We start from the raw sequence: 18,898 nt of genomic DNA, 5'->3' as shown, positions 1-18,898 counted from the left end.
CTGCTTGAGCGGCAGGACCCCTGCTACCACAGCAGGGAAAATGTTGAGTAATCACCTCCCATTCATAAGCAGCACTTCATTGTTCTCCTCAATCTCATATAGATTAGCTATGGTCTATTTGCAGTGCCCTTGTCTTGCAGGATGGTGCTGTTTGGGACCACGGGAATGCAATCTATTTTCCTCCTTAGTGCTTCTACACTTGCAGATCCATGATCAAATTCCTCAGTTCAACACATACATTGTATCATCCACCCCCTCTGTAAACTGTCCTTAAACAGTCCTAAAACCTCTGGGCAAACTGCTCTTATCCCTCTGTCATTGTCCTTAGGAAAGCTGGGAGTGTTGGTAATTTGCTTGGACATTATAAATAATGAAATATTTCATCGCTTAAAATAACATCAAATCTGAGATGGCATTTCATTGTAGGTCTTTGGAAAGAGGTGCTGAGCAGCATCTATGTATCAAACAGCAGTTGGCTTTATGGTTTGGGGTCCATTCTGGTGTCCAGTATTTCAATTCTTGCTCTTTCTTTCCGTACCTCTGATCCAGCCTTGTGTATCCTCACAGGATTTCTTGAGAGTCCTTAGAGACATGTTTCCTGCCTCCTGGCTGCCACAAGCATCATGGCAAGATATTATTATTAGTAATCATATTTTTCCATAGCTCTCATGACTTTCTATGGTCTGATGTTGACATATGTTAGGTAAAGGGAATTCCTTTGATCTATTGGTGGTAAGGTAATGAAGAAACCTTGAAATTTGATAGGAGAAAACAAGAATATCTGCAGAGCAAAGGGATGTTTGCTTTCCTCATTGGCTTTATGAATCTTTGTCAGAAGCAGCATGGGTGTCTCCTACTCCATTTACAAACCAGATCTTTTGGACCTGCCTGCAGACCATGCAAGCAGTAAAGGGAGAACTGACCTTGCTTCTTTTGTTGTATTTGAACATCTAAGTATATGCAGGAGGCTTTCATTCTTATCAGAAGACTGTGCTAAGTTCTGCTGCAAGGTTTTATGCTGTTCACCCTGTCTTTATAGTCATGCTTTTTTTATGCTTATTCAGTATATTCAATAACAGTAGCACAGTTTTTAAATATGCCCAGTTTATTCTGGAGGAATTCAGAAATTAAAATTTTAATTGAGATTGAGCCCAAGATCAAGGACTTCTATTAGGAACCCCTTTCTGTGGCAGCAGGTCTTCCAACCCAGTAACTCAATTTTTGCTCTTCTCACCTCAAAATCCCATTTCAGATGTCATCTTCTGCAAAATGAATAAATTCCCACGGCTTCAGCTGAGACTTGCATTATTCATGTTAGTGTGAAGGGAAAGTAGGGTGTGTGATTTTATAACTTGGGAGTGTTTTTAAGGGGTCCTGAAACAGTGAGTCATTGTTAACTTCTGTCTGTCTTTGAAGTGTGTGCCCTCAGTCTGGTGATAACTATTCCAAGGATGACTCAGGGGGGTACACCACACCATAGTTTAATATTTGACTAAGATTAAAAGAGTTCTTAGACATGCATGCCTTGTAACAAATGCAGTGCAGGAGCCTCCATCACCTGCCATATTTCTGATTACTCTTGAGACCACGGTACCTTTGGCAGCTGGATGCTCACCCTCCAGGAGGAAGTGACTCCAACAGGCAGAAAAATAAGGAAGAATTGATTGAGGTTCCCCTTTGCCCTGCTGTGCAGCCCAGCTCTATGGCATCACCACCTGCAATGACTTCCTCACAGCAGCTTGTCCCACTGGCTGCTGCAGACAAATCCATTCTGCTGTGTTTTACCTTGGAACCGCTCCATGTGTCATTAACACTTGGCAGACAGGTTTGCTTGCTTGTTTTGTTGTATTTGCCTCAGGTTAAATCTCCTGGTGTGGTTTAGGGGTGAGACCTGGATGCAAGTGACGGCACAAAGATGTGGCAAAGGAAGGAGACAGGAAGGGACCTCATCAGGCTATGACTAACCCCTGGTCCTGTGGAACAAAGCAGGAGAAAGGATGACAGGCTGCTGAGTCCTCCTGGGAGCTGTTCCCATTGCAACGAGGTAGCTATGGGGAAGGGAGTCGCAGTAAGGGTATATTGTTTCTTTAGGGATGTTCTTGTCTACAGCTTCATGGCACTAGTCTTTATTTTAATGTTGCTGTTCAAGGTAAACCCTTAAGGGCAGAAGCAGTATGAAAGGAAGAAGTGGAAAGAGTATCTAGACTGTTACACCAATAAAGTATTTGCATTTTTGTGCTGTCTATGCTAGGCTTTTACAGGGAGATGAGTACAGAAATGTGAAGCAAAGAACCTTCGGTTTGTAGGAACTAGAATAAACTTATATTTTCCACTGAAATTCATACAGACAACTTGATCTGTTCTTCAAAGCATCTGTGAATAGAACAGGATTGAGCATAGGGTTCCCTCTTCCATTACTTCCTACAGCAAATGCATTCCCAGAAATCTTCTTTCAACATCTTCAGACCAGCTGCCAGTGCCTCCTGGGAAAGTCTGCCCTCCACTCTGCTTGTAGATGGTGATTTCTCTGCAGGTGTGAGCAGTACAGTCCCTGCAAATGGAATGGTACCCTTTCAAGGGGACTGGGTCATAATAAACTTCTTGGTGCAAGAACTATATAGCCTCTGCAAGCCTAAAATGTTGAAAGCAGGTGGAAAACATGGAAGATCCTCTTCAACTATTCAGCCAATGCTTTTCTTGTCTCCAAATCCACCATTTGAAGACTTGCTGAAACTTCTGTGCTACATGAAAGCACTGATTATGCTATCAGTACCTAAGACCTCTTCCTCTAGGAAAGCAGCAGAGTAATGAGGGAGAGCAACAAACAAGAGGGATAGCAACTAATAACATGGGCAGGTTTTCAAAGATCTCCAAACAAATACTTTGACATCTCATTCATGTTGTCAGCTTCACCTAAGTATTCAAGGGGAAGGGGATTTTCTTCCTCAGTGGAGATGCTTACCCAACCTGCTGCCTCCAGGATGTCTATGGATGGACACAGACAAGGAAAATTAGTGTGCCAAAGGAGTAGGTACAAGTATTTCCCATTTACCCTACAGAACTGCTGATGAGACATTAGCCTTTATGCCTCACTTGATTGTCAGTAGCAGAGGCCAGAGGAAGGACAGATGGACAGGCCAGCTCACCTGACCTCTTTATTGCTGAGACTTCTCCATTCTCTGAGACAATGCCAAATAGTGCAATTTTGGGTTGATCAGTCAAATTAGGAAATGTTTTCCTCTGCCAATTGTCATTATTCCTTCCAGTGCCCTTCTAGTGCCTTATGAAAGGTGAGCCTGTAAGGAAAAAGGAGTAAGGCTGATCATTGACACCTGGCTGAAGAATGTAGAGGTTTCTCAGCCTGTGCTGATGGGAAGGTGGTTGTATATCTCAGGTGAAGCTGGGGACTGGATATCCCTGTCTGCTTCCTCATGTCTCCAGAAGTTGAGGGTGAGAGATGATGCATTCTCCCTCTACTTGCTAGAACTCTGGGGTAATGGTGCAGCCTTTTTGGTTTCCATGCTCCCATGGAGACACTGAAAAATAAGGTGGATAATGGACATCAAGTTACTGGGTGTACTGGGGTTGCTCACTTAGGACTCTGGATTTTTTTTAAACCTCCAATCCTGGCTATATTGTCTTATTGCACAACATTTCTTTCCATGCCTATTCCCATTCCCTGTAAGGAACAGAACCTTTTTACCTTGTGGTGTCACTGTAATGTTGATACAATCACCCCTAATGGCTTCTCTGGTTTAATTTGTGTTAACTATCACGTTTGCAACCATAGGGAAAGTGATTATTTTCTAAAGCAGGCAGAGAGTAGCTTCTGCTGTCTTGAATGGAAATATTCCTCTCTAGGTTGGGACTCAAGGGAAAGGGTCCAACCTGGTTCTGTGGAAACATGAGCTGGGGCCCTGCTGAATTATTAAGCACACACCACAGTCATCAGCTCAGGGAGAAAGAGAAGCACCACCTTAGGTCACAGGTGTGGGATGGAGATTACTAGCTTCAAGAACAGGGGAGTGTAACTGGATCTGACTCATGCCCTTGGATGCTCTGCTGCCTGGATCAATGTCACAGCTGTTTGGTACTATGATGCCTGTGCTCAGTTTGGTGGCTTTCTCTGGCACCACAGGCAGTCATAAAAGTCCAGCTTCAAAGTACTGAATTCTCCCCTCCTTTCAGAGGCATCTCAATTTTAGGGTAGGCCTGGAGATCAACCCCAGGTCACACACACGGAAACTGAGGCACAATGTTTCTTTCAGTCTTACAATTCAAATGTGTTGGCCTTGTTTAAACTCCCTTTATTCACCAACATAAATTATATGCAGATTTGCAGAGGACATGATCACAAGCAGCTGCAGTAGGAGGTCCATTGCAGCTTCCATGTGCGCAGCTCTTGTGAAAAAACAGGTTGTCTGATTAGATGACTTAATTGCCCAAGTATGTGTGCTCACTCCAGAAATTTTGTTCCATGTTGTATGCCTTAGGCTATAGGGAGAGATAACTAGGTTGAAAATAAAATTCCATCTCCAGCCATGCCTGATATCTCTGAGATTGTCCAAACAAAATGATGAATTTCTGTCCCTTTGGCCACATGAATCTGCTGTAATGCAAACAAAGGACAGGATGGGGTGTGGCACTGCAAAGGAAGTCTTGAAAGTGCTTCTTTTTTGGTGGCAGCTGGCATTTACCAGCACTGGCAGGTGGCTGGTGCACCCAGAGGAGATGCTGCCTCATTCCAGATGACAATATCCCTACCTTGAATGAGGCACTGAGTCCTGTGCCTGCAGGAACTTCTACCACACCCTCAAGGACTGATCTTGCACTGGTTTTGCTCCTTCTTCTTGCTTTCATCATAGATTAAAACAGTTTATTACTGGAGGAGGCCTACTTTATCAGTAGACATTTGTTCCTATATTGCCACCTTCGTATTACAACAAATTCATGACTAAGCTGAAATAAGCCAAAGCACTATGATGAACATCCTGTTATCTGCCTCATTTCAGCTTACAGCTTTCCTGAGAGGGCCTCTGACATCATCCTCTGAACATCTTGTTCACCTGTAGGGTGGCACTAATAGAGCAGCACCAGGGCTGGTGCCCCATGTTCCTTTATTGATAGAGTACAGCTGGGGGGTGAGTCTGTCACTCAGAGAACAGGCCTGTGGACCTTTACAGATGTGGCATCTCAGCCCATGTGAGATTACACCTCAACAGTGGTTCAAGCTATCTGAAGAGCCACTAGAGTAGGCTATATTCCTTCTTTCCTCATTTTCACAGCTCTCCTGTTACTTCTGGATCCTCTGCTTCATAAATTCAACCATGCTGGCAGAATATTAACAGGACAAATTCTACCTTTCATGTAGAGATTACCTAAAGTGCTCAAGAGCACCAGAGCTAGCACAGGGGGTGGAAGAAAGGGGCTTCCCTGCCAGTCCTTCAGCTGCTGCAGCTATTTGGAGTGACTCAGTGATAACAAGTAGCTTCTCCTATAAGTCTGGTCCTCTTTCTCTGCTCTCAATGCCAGCCTCTCTGGACATCCTTGGGACCAAAGAAGTGCAGTTTCCCTTCTCTTTTCCCCTTTCAAATATGTCAGTCCTCGAACACCAAAATCGAGCACTCCTATTTGGAGACAGGAATTTATCACCTGAATGTGTGTCCTTTGGTCCAGACTTAGCTTGTGAATATCTGCCCATTTTAGGCCATACTAACCTTTGAAAAGTCAATAGTTGTAAAGGCATTACAAGTTGTTCAATGGGTTTTACAAGGTTTCCACTGGTTAAGAATCTCTGAAGAATCTGCACTCACTAAGTGTGCTATGAGCCTCTCAACACAGATTTTTTCTGTGTAACTTTGATCTAAATAAGGAAGTTTTAGGAGTGGGATTTGAGGGAGGATACAGCCAAACAGTGAGGAAAAATGGGTAAAGCTGCTAACATTGACTAGCTAACAGTTGTCTTCTGAACAGAAGTTTTAGGCTGTCTGAAAAACAGAGGAGATAGTATCAGTTTCAGGTATACCTATCCATCTGAAAAGGATTTTTTTTTGCTCACATTAAGAATGAAAAGAAGGGCTGTAATGGCCCTGCTCTTTTTTCTATCACTCTGTGTACAAGATTTTGCTGGCTGTCTGTACCACCATCCCTCTGGGGACAGAACTGTGCCAGGGGGACAGGGCAAGCTTTTCAGAGACCAGCCCCTCTGCAGACTGCCTCATGCTGCTTGACAGAACCTTACAGTAGGAGAAGGGTTGGTTGCTATTCCTTTGGCTTATCTAGCTCATGGTCTCCAAACTGGAAATACCTTGGCTCCTGACAGCAGAGGCTTACTTGCTTTTTCCACACGAATCATGAGACTGGAGGTTTTTGTTCTGCTTCAGGATGGAGGGTCTTGGTTTGTCCATGTGGTGGGGCAGCTCCCTGGGCAGGCTGATGGAGGGCTCTGAATAAAGCTCAATAAAGAGGTGTGAGAGTGTCTGGAGGGACACAGGTGTTCCAGTGTCCTGGCACCCTGTAATCACAGCCAGCTGACTTCTGTTCCTCTGAACAGAACAGCAGTGTGTACTTCTCACACACATCCTTTTAAATGGTACAGGGCAATAATGCTGCAGACCTTTACCCAGGTGGGAAGGAACTGTAAACGTAGCATCGATAATATGTTGTCTGATAGACATTTATGATGCCTCATCAGGTGAACCTGCTTACTGTGAATACTTTTCTGTGGGAAGAAGATGGTGCTATATTCCTAGTGAGGTCTTCCTCTACAGTGCTATCACATCAAATACTGTATTTTTTTCCTAATATGGGCATAGATTTCTTTTATCCCAGAATTTTCTTGCTCAAATGATTTCAAATTCATAGGATTTCTACAGAATTTTTTGAGAGAGCTGGGGTTAACTTAGAGAATAGAGAACAAAAAATATAACTGCTGAGCCCAACTTTGTGTTGCAGTGTCATTTCCTGATCTACTGCTATAAAATAATGGATGAGCTGCCTGATTCCAGACCACTTCTTATTGGTGCTGGGTCCAGTGCTTTAGCTGGGAAATGCCAAATATCCCAACTCAAAGGGAGCTCAACCCTGTAGCTGCAGGCAGTTTACGGAGTAGGAATTTCAGCAGGATTCAATGCATTATGCATGGATCAGCCCTCTGGAATTGCACATGCATGTAAGTTATGCCTGTAGGAAAACAGTAATTTAAAACCTCCTTCTTCCCCACCTCTTGGACCTGACTTGTGTTAAATATTAACAAACATGGTTCATCAATTCCCTGGTTCACTTGGCTTCTTTTAACAACAGATGTTATTACAACAACTCTGCCTGCCTCCCCGCTCCTGTCTGCACATCTGATGATGAAACCCAAGAGTCTGCGGCTGTAACTCTGCCTGCAGAGCCTGGCTGATTCCCCAGCCCTGTGGCCACCCCAATTCTCTACCTAAGATCACCAATGCCTTCCACCTCTGGTGCCTGTAGCTAGCTTGTGCTGGGAGACACTGTCTGCAGAGAGGCTTTGGTTAAAGGAGACAGAGGAAAGGTGTGAGGGAGCCCAGAGGAAGGTGAGTTCCTGCTGTCAGAGGAGGAGGTGGTGAGCATGGCCAGCAACTCCAGCACACTGCCCCGGGTGACTTTCCAGACACCAGAGAAACCTGGGGAGGAATCATCACACAGGAAACTGGGCAAGCTGACCATAAAGTACAACCGCAAAGACCTACAGCGCTGGCTGGACCTGGAGGAATGGATCAACGCCCAGCTGCAGGAGCTGTACCAGTGCCGGGTGAGTAGCTGGGGCAAATCGGCCACTTGCTTGTCCTAGAGGCCCTGTGGGCTGCACAGCGGTTTGCTTGCTCTGCCTCACTGGAAATAGTTCCTTATCTTCGACTTCCAGCAGGTCTCTCCATGCCCCCTCTGCAGCACTGGTGTGTTGGCAGGCAGGGAGCTTGCACTGATGCAATCCAACTGGCTTTGAACTGCCTGGTGTTGCACCCACTGAACGGGTGTAGCTATTGCTCAGCATGAGCAGCACAACTTAGAGAGATGTATAAACCCAGGATGATTCTTGTTGATGAACTCCATGTGGTGAGTGGCTTTGCAGTGAGCAGTATCCAAGGTAGCTGGGTTAGAGTGATCAGTGTATCCCTGTTCCTTTTTGGCACAACAGTGAGTGTTTGAATGAGACACTGCTGTTTGAATGAGACACTTCAGAATGTGCTGTATCTGTAACTGCAGAGTCTGGACACACTACTGGCAACAGGGAAGAATGGGAAAAAAAACTTTGCTCAAATGTAGAGATCTTATGCTTTCATTCTTCACCAATCCCCAGAGCTGTGTCCTTTGCCTGAGCTTCCCTTTGCACCAGGAACAGTTGCTCCCAAATTCTTCCTGCCTGCCTGAGAGCTGTCCCAGTAGGAAAGCTCCAGGAGTGCCTACAGTACCTGAATGGTACAGGTCTTTACTGCAGCTGTTGCATTTTTTTGCTGGGTTAGAGACATTCAAGTTCCAGCACTGCCTGGGTATATTGAAATTTTAACCCTGCACTATCACTTCTGTTCATATACTGTCCTTAGATGCATGATAATATGCTGGGTGCTTTCAGAAGCAATAGTGCTCTTTTGTGTTTGAGATAATCCTTTGGAGTGCAGTACAGTAAAAGATTAAAGGCTTTCCCCCATTGTACATCATGATCATAAACACATTTAAATAGCTTGACGAAGGGTTTTGCTTTTCCTTCTAGGGCAGTGGCTGATACAGTAAGAGAACACAGCTTTCTTGACTCACAGGGAATCTCCATTTTCAACAGTTGACACAGATGGATTTAACAAATTGTGTAAAAATGCTTATTTATGTCCTGGATGGGGACAGACTAAATGAACTGCCAGGCCCTTGCTGTCCTGTATTCTGTATTTGCACACCAGTGCAATGTTAAGCACACTTTTGAGATACAAGAAATAAGAGCTGATGATTGCTTAGAGTCTTCTGCTCTGAGCATCAGCAGTTTCAAATTGCAATCAACAGTGAAGTAGACATATTAAAACAGGCCTGGAATGGTGGGTTTTGTGCTACTTGCCATGATGGTACAGAGAAAATTTTGCCTGCCCAGGCTGATTTTCTAGGCCCTGAGAACTATAGAATTATGTCACCTCCACAGCTGAAGACCCTAAGTCTACTTCTAAATCTGTTCTTATCATTGTTGTTGCTGTTGATTTTTATTATTATAATCATTATTATAATAATTTTCTGTGTGATTGTTTCTTATTTGATATTTGTGGCAATGTGCCAGATTCTCATGCCATGTTGGGAGATGAAAATAGTTCATGTCTGTTTTAATTTATGCCTTATGCAAGGAACAGGCAGAAAACAAATATGGAGAAAAAGGTCTTTCCTTCTGCTGCAAATGCATGTCTCCTCTGAAAATGAGTATATTACTGCTTCTGTTTGGTTAACTAACTTTTTTAGATTCCCAAACATAGCTTGCTTAGTAAAAATGACTAATCTCTTCAAGTTAGTTGTGAATTTCCAGTTATTTTCTATAGCTTATTAAAATGATAGTAATAAATTCTCAGCTGTATCTTAGGCCTCTTGATAATACATTATGAAACATTACACAGTGCACATAGGAGCAGAAATTATCAGCAGACCCAGTCAGAAGGGCAAAATTCAGTGTGTCTGCAAAGTGCTAGCATGGTAGTCCTGGTGAGTGAAGGCTGTTCAAAAGAGTGGCAGTGAAAATTGTGCTTCCCAACCATGCCCACACTGGCATTTAAGGGACTGTCCTGGAGTTGGCAGCTCAGTTCAGAGAGTCCTTTTCCTGACTGTTGAGGTTTGCTAGAGAAAAGCAAGGACAATGGCTGCTGCTTTGATTAACAGAACATGTTGCCCTTTGGAGAATTACTGCAGTTTCAGAGAGTTAAAATTTTGGCACTTTTTTTTCCTGAGACAGACAAGAAGCACTTGGTTTGACCAGTAACATGACCCAAGATGGGGTTCTGCATATTCTACTCTTACTTGCTGAAGAATACAGAGATAGACCTTTACACTTGTGAAGGTGTCAGAAAAACAAGTCAGTTTACATTATCACTTCTGTTTTCCAGAGAATTAAGAGCTGTTTACTGTCATCAGAGTAGCTGCCCAAAGGGATTTCTTTTTCCTCACTGCAAAATGCCAGCAGGCACAAGTGAGAAACCCACTCATGCCCTTATAGGAACGGATTGCCCTTGCTAGCATCACTTCAGCACAACAGATTTCCCTACTTCCAGATATATTCAGGCCAGCACAAGAGATTTGCTACAAGGAACTACATAACATAATGCTATGCCAGGTTAGAGACTGTCAATAGGATGATTTTAAATACATACATGTGCCACAGTAAATTACTTGTAATCACAGAGATGTCCAGCAGGTCATCCTGCTCTGCTCTGTGCATTGTGACAAGACTATTTACTTGCCCTGTTTCTTTGGGTTTCCTTGTATCCATCAACTTCCATCACAATTGTTTCTTTGTTATCTCTTACTTTGCTCTCCCTGCCCTTGGCAGTGCAATGTTCCAGGGTGTCTTCCAGAGATTCAAATGCCAGCAAGGTTAGTCCTAACATCACCTCCTGATACAGGGAATACTATGATGCTTACTGCCATAAGGCGTTTTTGCAACAAAACTAAGATTCTGTGATTTTCAAGATGATTCCTTGCATATGGAAGCCAGAACAGCATCCACACTAGGACTAAAAACCACAGGGACTTCCTACCTTATCTTGCCCTCCCAGCCTACTTAGCTTCTTAACCAGACACAAAGTCAGACTGGATCAACACTGGTTTTCTAAAAAGTCACATGAAAACTATTACTTGGAAGAATAAATACTGTGTGGGTCACAGTGCAACCTATTTACCTCTGCTTTATTATTTATTCTTAAGTCAGCTGTGTATCAAAGCTAAACAAAGGCTTTCTACTTCCTTTCTGGTTTGGTATCAGTGGCTGCTCAGGAAAAGTTCCTTTTGTTCTTGCATGTATTGCCATAAATGCCACAGCCTGGCAGTCAGGTACTTCACTGTCCACCCAGTATCCTTATTCTACTGATTGCTATGCCAAAATATCATTAGAGTTGTGAAAGATTCATTTTGCAAATACACTGGAAAAACACAGGCTGCTTTCCTTGTAGAGATTTGTGAAGCTAAAAAGTGTGTGTGATTGAGTCTAAAAAATGTTTCCAACTAACACTTCCATATAAACAAGATAATTACTCCAGTCACCAAAACTTGGGGTCCCTCTTACATTAGAGAAAACAGGCAAAATATTGTTAGGTCTTTCAACAGCATAATTATTACTCCATTACTCTAAAAAAATTTAGTATAAATACAAAATAGGTGAGTGCAATTAGCATAAAAACCTAAAATCTCCTTCTATTATTTATGCCTCTCTAAGATTAATGCTGTTGGAGTTTTGTTTAGTGAACTCTGCATAGAGGAAGGGTGTCACAGTCTGGTGTACATGGCACAGCTGTTTGATACCTTAAAATGGTCTTCCAAAGATGGGTGATGATCCCTGAGCAGTGTAGTGGCTGGAAAAGATGAAGAATGTCTATGTCAGGATGTGTGGCTGTAGCAGAAACCACAAAGGGGCTGGAATCCATGCCCTCATCATAAGAACCTCCCTTTTTTGAGATGATTTATATATTGACCTTAACTTTGCAGCATAGTTTTATTGTAACTCAGCTGCTTAGTTCTTTAAAGATGGCCTCTGGAATTCTTAGAAGGTTAATTAACTCTGGTGGCTTTTTTTCCTTTTTAGCTAAGGGAAGAAACAGAGGCAGCAGCTCCTGAACCACAAATTGATCTTGAAGATCTCCTGGAGGTCCCTAATGAAGAACAGAAATTAAAATTACAGGTCAGATAGAGGGACTTGGTGACTTTAATTTTCAAGTTTTCTTCATAAAGACTAGTGGCACATGGGGCAGATAATAGGTGCTTGTAGTGTTGCATGATGCTTTCTTGTGCCTTCCTTTTTTTTTTCATAGGGAGGGGAGAATTAGATCAACTCATAAAATACTAAATACTAAAATGATGACTCCTTGTTTTTTTAGGAAATCCTCCATGAGTGCTCCAGCCCCACAGAGGTGAGTGAAGCACCATATATATTTACATGCATACATGCCATACTATCCTGTTACAATGTCTTTGCTCCTACTTGGCTGAGTAGCCAAGACACTACATTGCTGCAGATTTCTTTAATCATAATGGGAGGTGTTTGCCAATTTATTCTGTGATTGCAAAATTACATATAAATGCACATGGATAAACTGAAGGCAGAGCACTGCAGCAAATAAGGATTTGTGTTTTACAATCAGAGGAAGTTCTTTCCATGTTTTGGGTATCCTAAGCTGATCAGTCTGAGTTGCTATTTGATCCTTAGCATAGCAAAGCTATAGACAGTGATGTAACTCACACAGCCATTTTTTACACTGTTAACAAAAAGCATTCTAAGCTTAAAACACTTTAGGGTTATGATTGACAAGAATGTAGAATGGTCTTTAGGTTGGATGGGGCAGATAATTGCTGAGCAGTGTCCATGTAGGTTTGTTTTACACATGTATTTTTTTCCCCATGTAACTTCACAAGTTTTGACTTTGAATTAGAGAGTTAAATCCCACAATGTCCAGATGATTGGAGGCAATACTGTGTGCATTCACCACACAGGGATTGCCTTTGCTCCATTGCACACCTTTGCAAAATGTGGTCCCCATCACTGCTTCAGCTACGTGCACTGCAGGTGAGCATTCTGCTTGCACATCATCCATCAGACTCCATATGTTGTTGAGCTGATGTGGCTGTCCAGTGATGAAGTTACAAAAAATGAGATGAATGCATGAAATTCAATCACTGAATCACAATTAATATCACTGAAATGAAACTGGGCTTAGCAATCATCACAGATACTCTCCTAACATGGGTTTCAGCAAAGCTGGCAATATGGAATAGTTTTCAGAGTGTCTGAATGTCAGATCTGAGGCAAGAATCCCACATTCCCAGAGCGACAACTGAAGACAATTTACTCTCCTAAGTCATGAACCATGAAAGTGTCTTGTGGACAGTACAGTACCTGCTAAACACAGATACTGCTGCCCCATGGAGAAAAACACTACTTTCACCCTGGGGATCTTGAATCCAGTCCCCTTGAAAGATCACAGCAATTTAACTGCAGAAAGCAGACAAGAAACTGAAAGGACTGACTGAAAAGGAATGTACGATCCTAGGCATTTACTTGAAGAGCATATTGTGGCAACCTCTGATCACCCAAGTGAGTACTCTGGGTTTCCACACAGCACAAATGGCAACAAGCTGCCATACTTCCAGTGACCTTGTCTAATTACAAGAACATGTAGCTATGTCTTTGGGTAAGAAAGGCTGCACTTCTTTATAGTGATGTTACTTGCCATGCAAAGGGTAAAGTTTGCACCAGTCACATTGCCTTCTGCTTGGAATAACCAGATAGGCCAGTTTAGTTCATAGTCCTTGGCTGTGTCAGCAAAGTAGTCAGGGTTTGTCTCCATTAACTGCTCATCTATCTGCTCTGCCTGTCCTCAACCCCTGCTCAACGTTATCATTAGTCCTACATGCTTTGCTCCACCTCTTCTCTGCCAGCCACTTCCTTGTTGAACTGGCACAGCTCCAGGATGGTTTGCAATTCACAACATGGAGCTTTACTGGTTCAACAAGAGGGACAGCTTGCTTTGCCCTAGATTGGGAGGGCAATAGAAGTGGGCAGGAGGTTATGGTGGCAACAGGAAGCAGTGTAACCTAAAAGAGAACAACAGCATCCAGAGGTCATCTCACAGTGGGAAAAATAGGTATCTGGGATGAAGAGGGTCAGGCTAGCTCCTGAGGAGAAAGTAAACATGGCTGTTCCAAAGGGAGACAGGAGAAGTAGAGGAGCTTTTAGACACTTCTCATCCATCACAAGGTCTCCTTTCCTAAGCTAAAAGATAGATTTGCTCAATATATATCAAAATTCTGGTTTCTCAGTGCTCAATGTGAGGGTGAATGAGGGAATGATGGAAACACCATAGTACTCTTGGGGTTAGTGAGCACTGGAATTAATATGACATCCTTCTTCAACCAATTCTTATTGTAGGACTTCATTACGGAATTGCTTAGTCGATTGAGAGGTCTCCGAAAAGTCACCAATCCTCAGAAGAAATGACCTTGCTCACATGGAAAACCCAGCTTTGGTTACAAGGAAATGTGTATCTTCCTCACAAATGCCAGGATCAGCAACAGAACTTCTGAATACATTTAAGACTTATTATTATTGAGAAAAATCACCAAGTTGGTGAACTTTGTACCAGCGGTTTGAAGTCTCCACTCCTTCCAGATGTACATACACAGCAGGGAGCTAGACTTTACATTTTCCTGATTCTTAAAAAGTGTGTTAACTTGAGGAACAGGATGAGATGTCCCTCCTTTAGATTCTTCTATGAATTTCCATGCTGGCCAAGGAGCACTGAATATAATTCTCAGGAGCTCATCAAGACTTCTTTTTTTCATCCACTGCAAGGAAAACAAGGCATTGGTTATCACTCATTCATCAACATGGAAAATCAGCCACTGTCAAGCTGCTCCTCATTTCAGTCTGGCTTGGACCTGACTGTGATGTCCTGCCTGTTACTGCTGTACCTGACTCTACAGCATTGCACGTACTTTGTAAGTCTTATTAAGCCTCTGTTATTTATGAAGACTGGACAGAAAATATAGGATAGAAGGAAAATTTTTGAGTGCACCTGGTCTACTTAAGGGGAAGTTTGTGAAACAGCTGCTAAGGCTAATGGCTAATGTTTTTTCCTTTTTGTGGAATTTAAGACTTAGAAGCCTTTTCTAAAGGAACAAGGTCTGGGAATGATTTTCCTCCTAGTTTAAAAAGGTGTTAGAAAAATACTTTATATTAAAATTGAGAAAACATGCTTGCTTTTGCTCTCTCTTTAGATACTAAAGAAAAACTGAAGTAAAAAAATACCTGCTCTTAACTTCCCTCCAGGGAGAATCTCAGAACGAGTCTTTTGCAGACAGGTAGGTCTCACAAATGAGCAGCAGGACACAGTACCTTGCTGCACAAACCCTTCTGGCTACAACTAATGTTTGCCTGGAAAAATACAAAGGAAACTACATCCAGCCTCTTAGCAAGTCAGTAACTTGACACATGTGACTAGGAAATAAGACAGCAAACAGAGGCTGATTGCTTAGGCAAAGCACTCTCACATTATGCCCTGTCCCTATGCTGATACCTGCCATGGAAACACAAGGGATGAGTGTGAGTCACATCCAGGGGAGCTCCTACAGAGCTGAAAATTCAAGGCCAGCTTTTGAGTACCTCTTTTGTTTGGTGAGCCAGGGCAGAATGGAACAGCTATGGAACCAGAGGGATGTGCAGGTTAGCTAACAAAGACAAACAAAGATTCTTGGGCTGGACTGGTAATATCTTAAATGCATTAGTCTTTCCATCTTTATCAGCAGCAGAGTGATGACTATTATCTTGTTCTTTGCTCCTATTTTCCAGGTGTCAGTGAACAAACTGTGGGTTGTGTCCTCTGAGAGGACAAAACCCAAGCTGCAGTAACAACTGTGATGTAAGGGCTGCTTTCTTCATGCCTTGTTCTAAGGCTCTCCAGGATGTTCCATTAGGCTCGGAAAATGGTCTCTGTTTATCAGGTCCAATATATATCTTTGGTAGCCCTGGGAACATGCCAATTTTGGCTTAAAAAGGGGCTAGTGGGACATGCCTACCTTCATGAAATCTCAACTTTATAAGTAAAATAAAAACAAAAAATTAAATCCAGAGCTGCAATGGTTGCAGATCTGGCACTGCTTATGAATGACATGTGCTAAGACTCATGTAACGCTGCTTGAGAAAGGAGAGCAGCATATTGACAAAAAGCTCTGAACATTAGTAAAAAGGGTAGGATCAAACAGAAGTTCAGGTGGAAGAGCTAGGACATGAGGAGAGAGTCCTAAACTAGAGATGCAATTAGCTGCACCACAATAGTATAGGAGTTCAGATTACTTCCATACCCCACCAACAGGCTTTGTTTTATTCTGCTGAGCTACAACAGCACAAAGACATGACATGCCTCTCCTCTGGCCCAAGAAAAATAGCTTCTCTCCCCTGAGCACTGCTCTGTATTTTCCTCAATGTGGAATGATGCAAAAACAATTTTTGTCTGTGCTTTAAGGTAGACATGGTTAGAGTCAAAGACAAAGCAGGTTCTGAAAACTCTGCTTGACCAAAGTTGTCTTCATTCTTATTCTGCAAGTAGCAGGAAAGGAGTAAGCTGCAGACCCTATCACATGCAGTTGGCTCTGATCCATAAGGAATTCTGATACATAATGATACCTGAGAGCATTTCAACTGAGCACAGTGAGATCAGGGGAGCAAGACAACATGTGGCCAGTGGTAGATGGTTTCTCAGCTCACTGGTGCAAAAGAAAGGGCAACATAAGACAGAGTAACTTCTTTTTAGTTTTCTTCTTAAACAGCACTAAATAATTGGTTTGATTTACATTTTGGCTATTCTCACACTAGACCACATGGATAGATTAAAATCAATGCTTGAAAAATTTCTTTACAAACACCTTCCAGTTAATCACCACTAGCATAAGTATGTAGACACTACCTAAAAATGTTGCTTGAAAGGAACTTTGCCCTCTTGATCATACCAAGATAACTCGATGTATGAAAGTTCATGAGGTTGTCTAATTTGAATTCTTGTTGGAATGGAGCATACATTTGATAATTCACATACAAAACATTGTGAGAGGGAAAGAAAATCTCATTTTCCCTCATGACTTGCTACAAAGGCAAGAGCAAACAAGTTAAATCTCTTTCTGGAAAATGCCAAGCTGTCTTCTGTCCTTGAATAGCTATGATTGAAGTTGATCTGGCCTGTCAGGAATTGATTGGTTACCAGTGTCTTTGTTTGCCAGCACCTTTTCAAACACAAGGATAGGGAGTAAGCAACACAGCTAACAGTGCACTGCCCACTTAAAGGTCATGCAGCATTCCTCTTTCACAACAGATTCAGCCAGGTGTGCTTCCTGCCCATCTGGATGCCCCTCTGCCCCTCCTGCATGGAGTTCACTGAGGCAACAGCTACAGTGGCAATGGCTTTTCAGGGGAAAGTAATTTGGCTACTACTAAAATGGCCCATTACATGCAGAAAGTGCAGCAGCCACAAAAATGTTCATTAGTGGTGCAGGGAAAGCAGCAGCATGTGTCTGTATGACTGAAGAGTCTTCCATGCATGACTAATTTCTATTTCAGGCAATGGGCTGGGTGCATGTCTGGATTCCTTGGGATGGCCCCACAGAAACCAACCTGGGAATCTAAATAAACTGCTTCTGGCTGCAACCTGCTTCAATCCTACTGATGTGAGCAGGGCAGGGCGTACACGACAGAGGCTGCCTAACTGCAAGGGAGCTCAAAGTTTTGTTGTTGCTGATGAAGCATTCAAAATGTTGCAAGTATCATAGCAGGTCATACTAAGATACTGGGAAAATCAGCACCTGTAAATCAAGAAATAAAATTACTACTAACTTCTTGGAGAAGACACAGGCTGAAGCCCAAAGTGGTGGAAAAGTAGGAGATAAATGAGAACAGATAGTTGCACCTTCCCCTTTATATGTAAAACATGAAAGGATTTAGCCTCAGACAGAATTGGGCTGTCTTACTATCAGACTAATTATCCATATCAAATAGCAATGAAAAAGTGTCACTCCTATGATAACATCAATAAAGAACAGCATTTTGTTTTGACTCTTAAGACTGCGAGCTCCTCACAGCTGTAACTGCAATTTTGTGTAACACAGGGTTAATTGTGAGCTCTTGCATCAGAACAACTTAAGCAGTTTTTTCCATCTACCTGTCCCAAGGAGACAGGCTCTGATGAAGCAAGGGCTGCCAGGACAAAGAAGATTCTCCACAGAAATCAGGTTTTTCCACCCCCTCCTAAGAAAAGGTTTTGGTGGCACTGCTGGATATGCTTGCCATTTTTAGTGTGTTAACCTGAAGTATTACTATTCTACATTGTTTGAATCAGGTTTCTGGTGAAGAGTCTGATCCAGAGCAGCACATTAGCAGAAACCCATCTTCAACAGTGGTTTAATTCATTTGCTGTCCTCTGACCAGAGGTGCAGGTAAACACTGTTTCATCACTTCACCTCGGAGGCACTGACCTTAAGCACAGGGGGCAAGGCAGACAGCTGGGAGTGGCAGTGTCAAACCAGACAGGCAAGATTCATTGGAAATTCCCTGTCAAGGGCAAATCCTCTTTTTTGTTGCAATTTGATTTTATCAGCCTTAGAGAGCTCTCTCAAAAGTCACATTATTTGGAAAAAGCTCATTTATGGAACAATAGAGCATGTTTACAGCCAATTTAGTTGGGTATTTGAAGCAATTCTGGGTGTTCTGGGCACTGGCAAGTGCCACTTGCATCTGGATTGTCTCCCAGGAGGGATATGGACCTATGCAACTGAGCTTCTCATAACCAGATGAAGAGCATCACACAGGTAACTTCTTTATCCTACCAGGGACCAAACAATAAACAGTCAAATCCTGCTTTCAGACTAATACACAACTCTTTCAGAATAACAGGTTGTTCTTAAAGATGACATGACCTTGGCACAGCCGCTGTAGGCCACAACACTGTATCAAGTGGCAGATAACCTTTTGAAAGGATCTTTCCTTTCAAGTCAGTGAGCAACACTGCCCTGTATCTTTTCCAGACTTGCCACAAAAACATTCATTTCTTTCCCTAAGTCGCTTGACAGGATACCATTTTAAGACCATACCATTATAAGAAAGCAACACTTTGTTAAGGGCTATCAGGCATTTTCAGGAGAGACTTTAACCACAGGCCTC

General features: G+C 42.7%; 1 protein-coding gene across 3 annotated transcripts; it reads left to right on the top strand.

Annotated features, from left to right (window-relative positions):
* Positions 1-973: 973 nt before the first annotated feature.
* Positions 974-18,774, top strand: PPP1R14D (protein phosphatase 1 regulatory inhibitor subunit 14D). Of its 3 annotated transcripts, XR_013774594.1 has the most exons (6): positions 974-3,450; positions 7,303-7,777; positions 11,783-11,878; positions 12,075-12,107; positions 14,123-14,691; positions 15,542-18,774. XR_013774594.1 is itself a non-coding variant. In XM_079308543.1 (5 exons), exons 2-5 carry the CDS (start codon positions 7,595-7,597, stop codon positions 14,189-14,191), a joined length of 381 nt encoding a protein of 126 aa, XP_079164669.1. In that variant the 5' UTR covers positions 974-3,450; positions 7,303-7,594; the 3' UTR covers positions 14,192-18,774. The 3 variants fall into 3 exon arrangements, 2 of the variants coding, with proteins under 2 accessions (XP_079164669.1, XP_079164668.1); XM_079308543.1 differs by having other exon boundaries at positions 14,123-18,774; XM_079308542.1 differs by having other exon boundaries at positions 974-7,171; positions 14,123-18,774.
* Positions 18,775-18,898: the final 124 nt, after the last annotated feature.

The sequence above is a fragment of the Erithacus rubecula genome (genome assembly GCF_903797595.1).
Source record: "Erithacus rubecula genome assembly, chromosome: 6".
Classification (NCBI taxonomy): Eukaryota; Metazoa; Chordata; class Aves; order Passeriformes; family Muscicapidae; genus Erithacus; species Erithacus rubecula.
The sequence above is the reverse complement of the archived record's forward strand: the minus strand, read 5'-3'. Positions and strand labels throughout refer to the sequence as shown.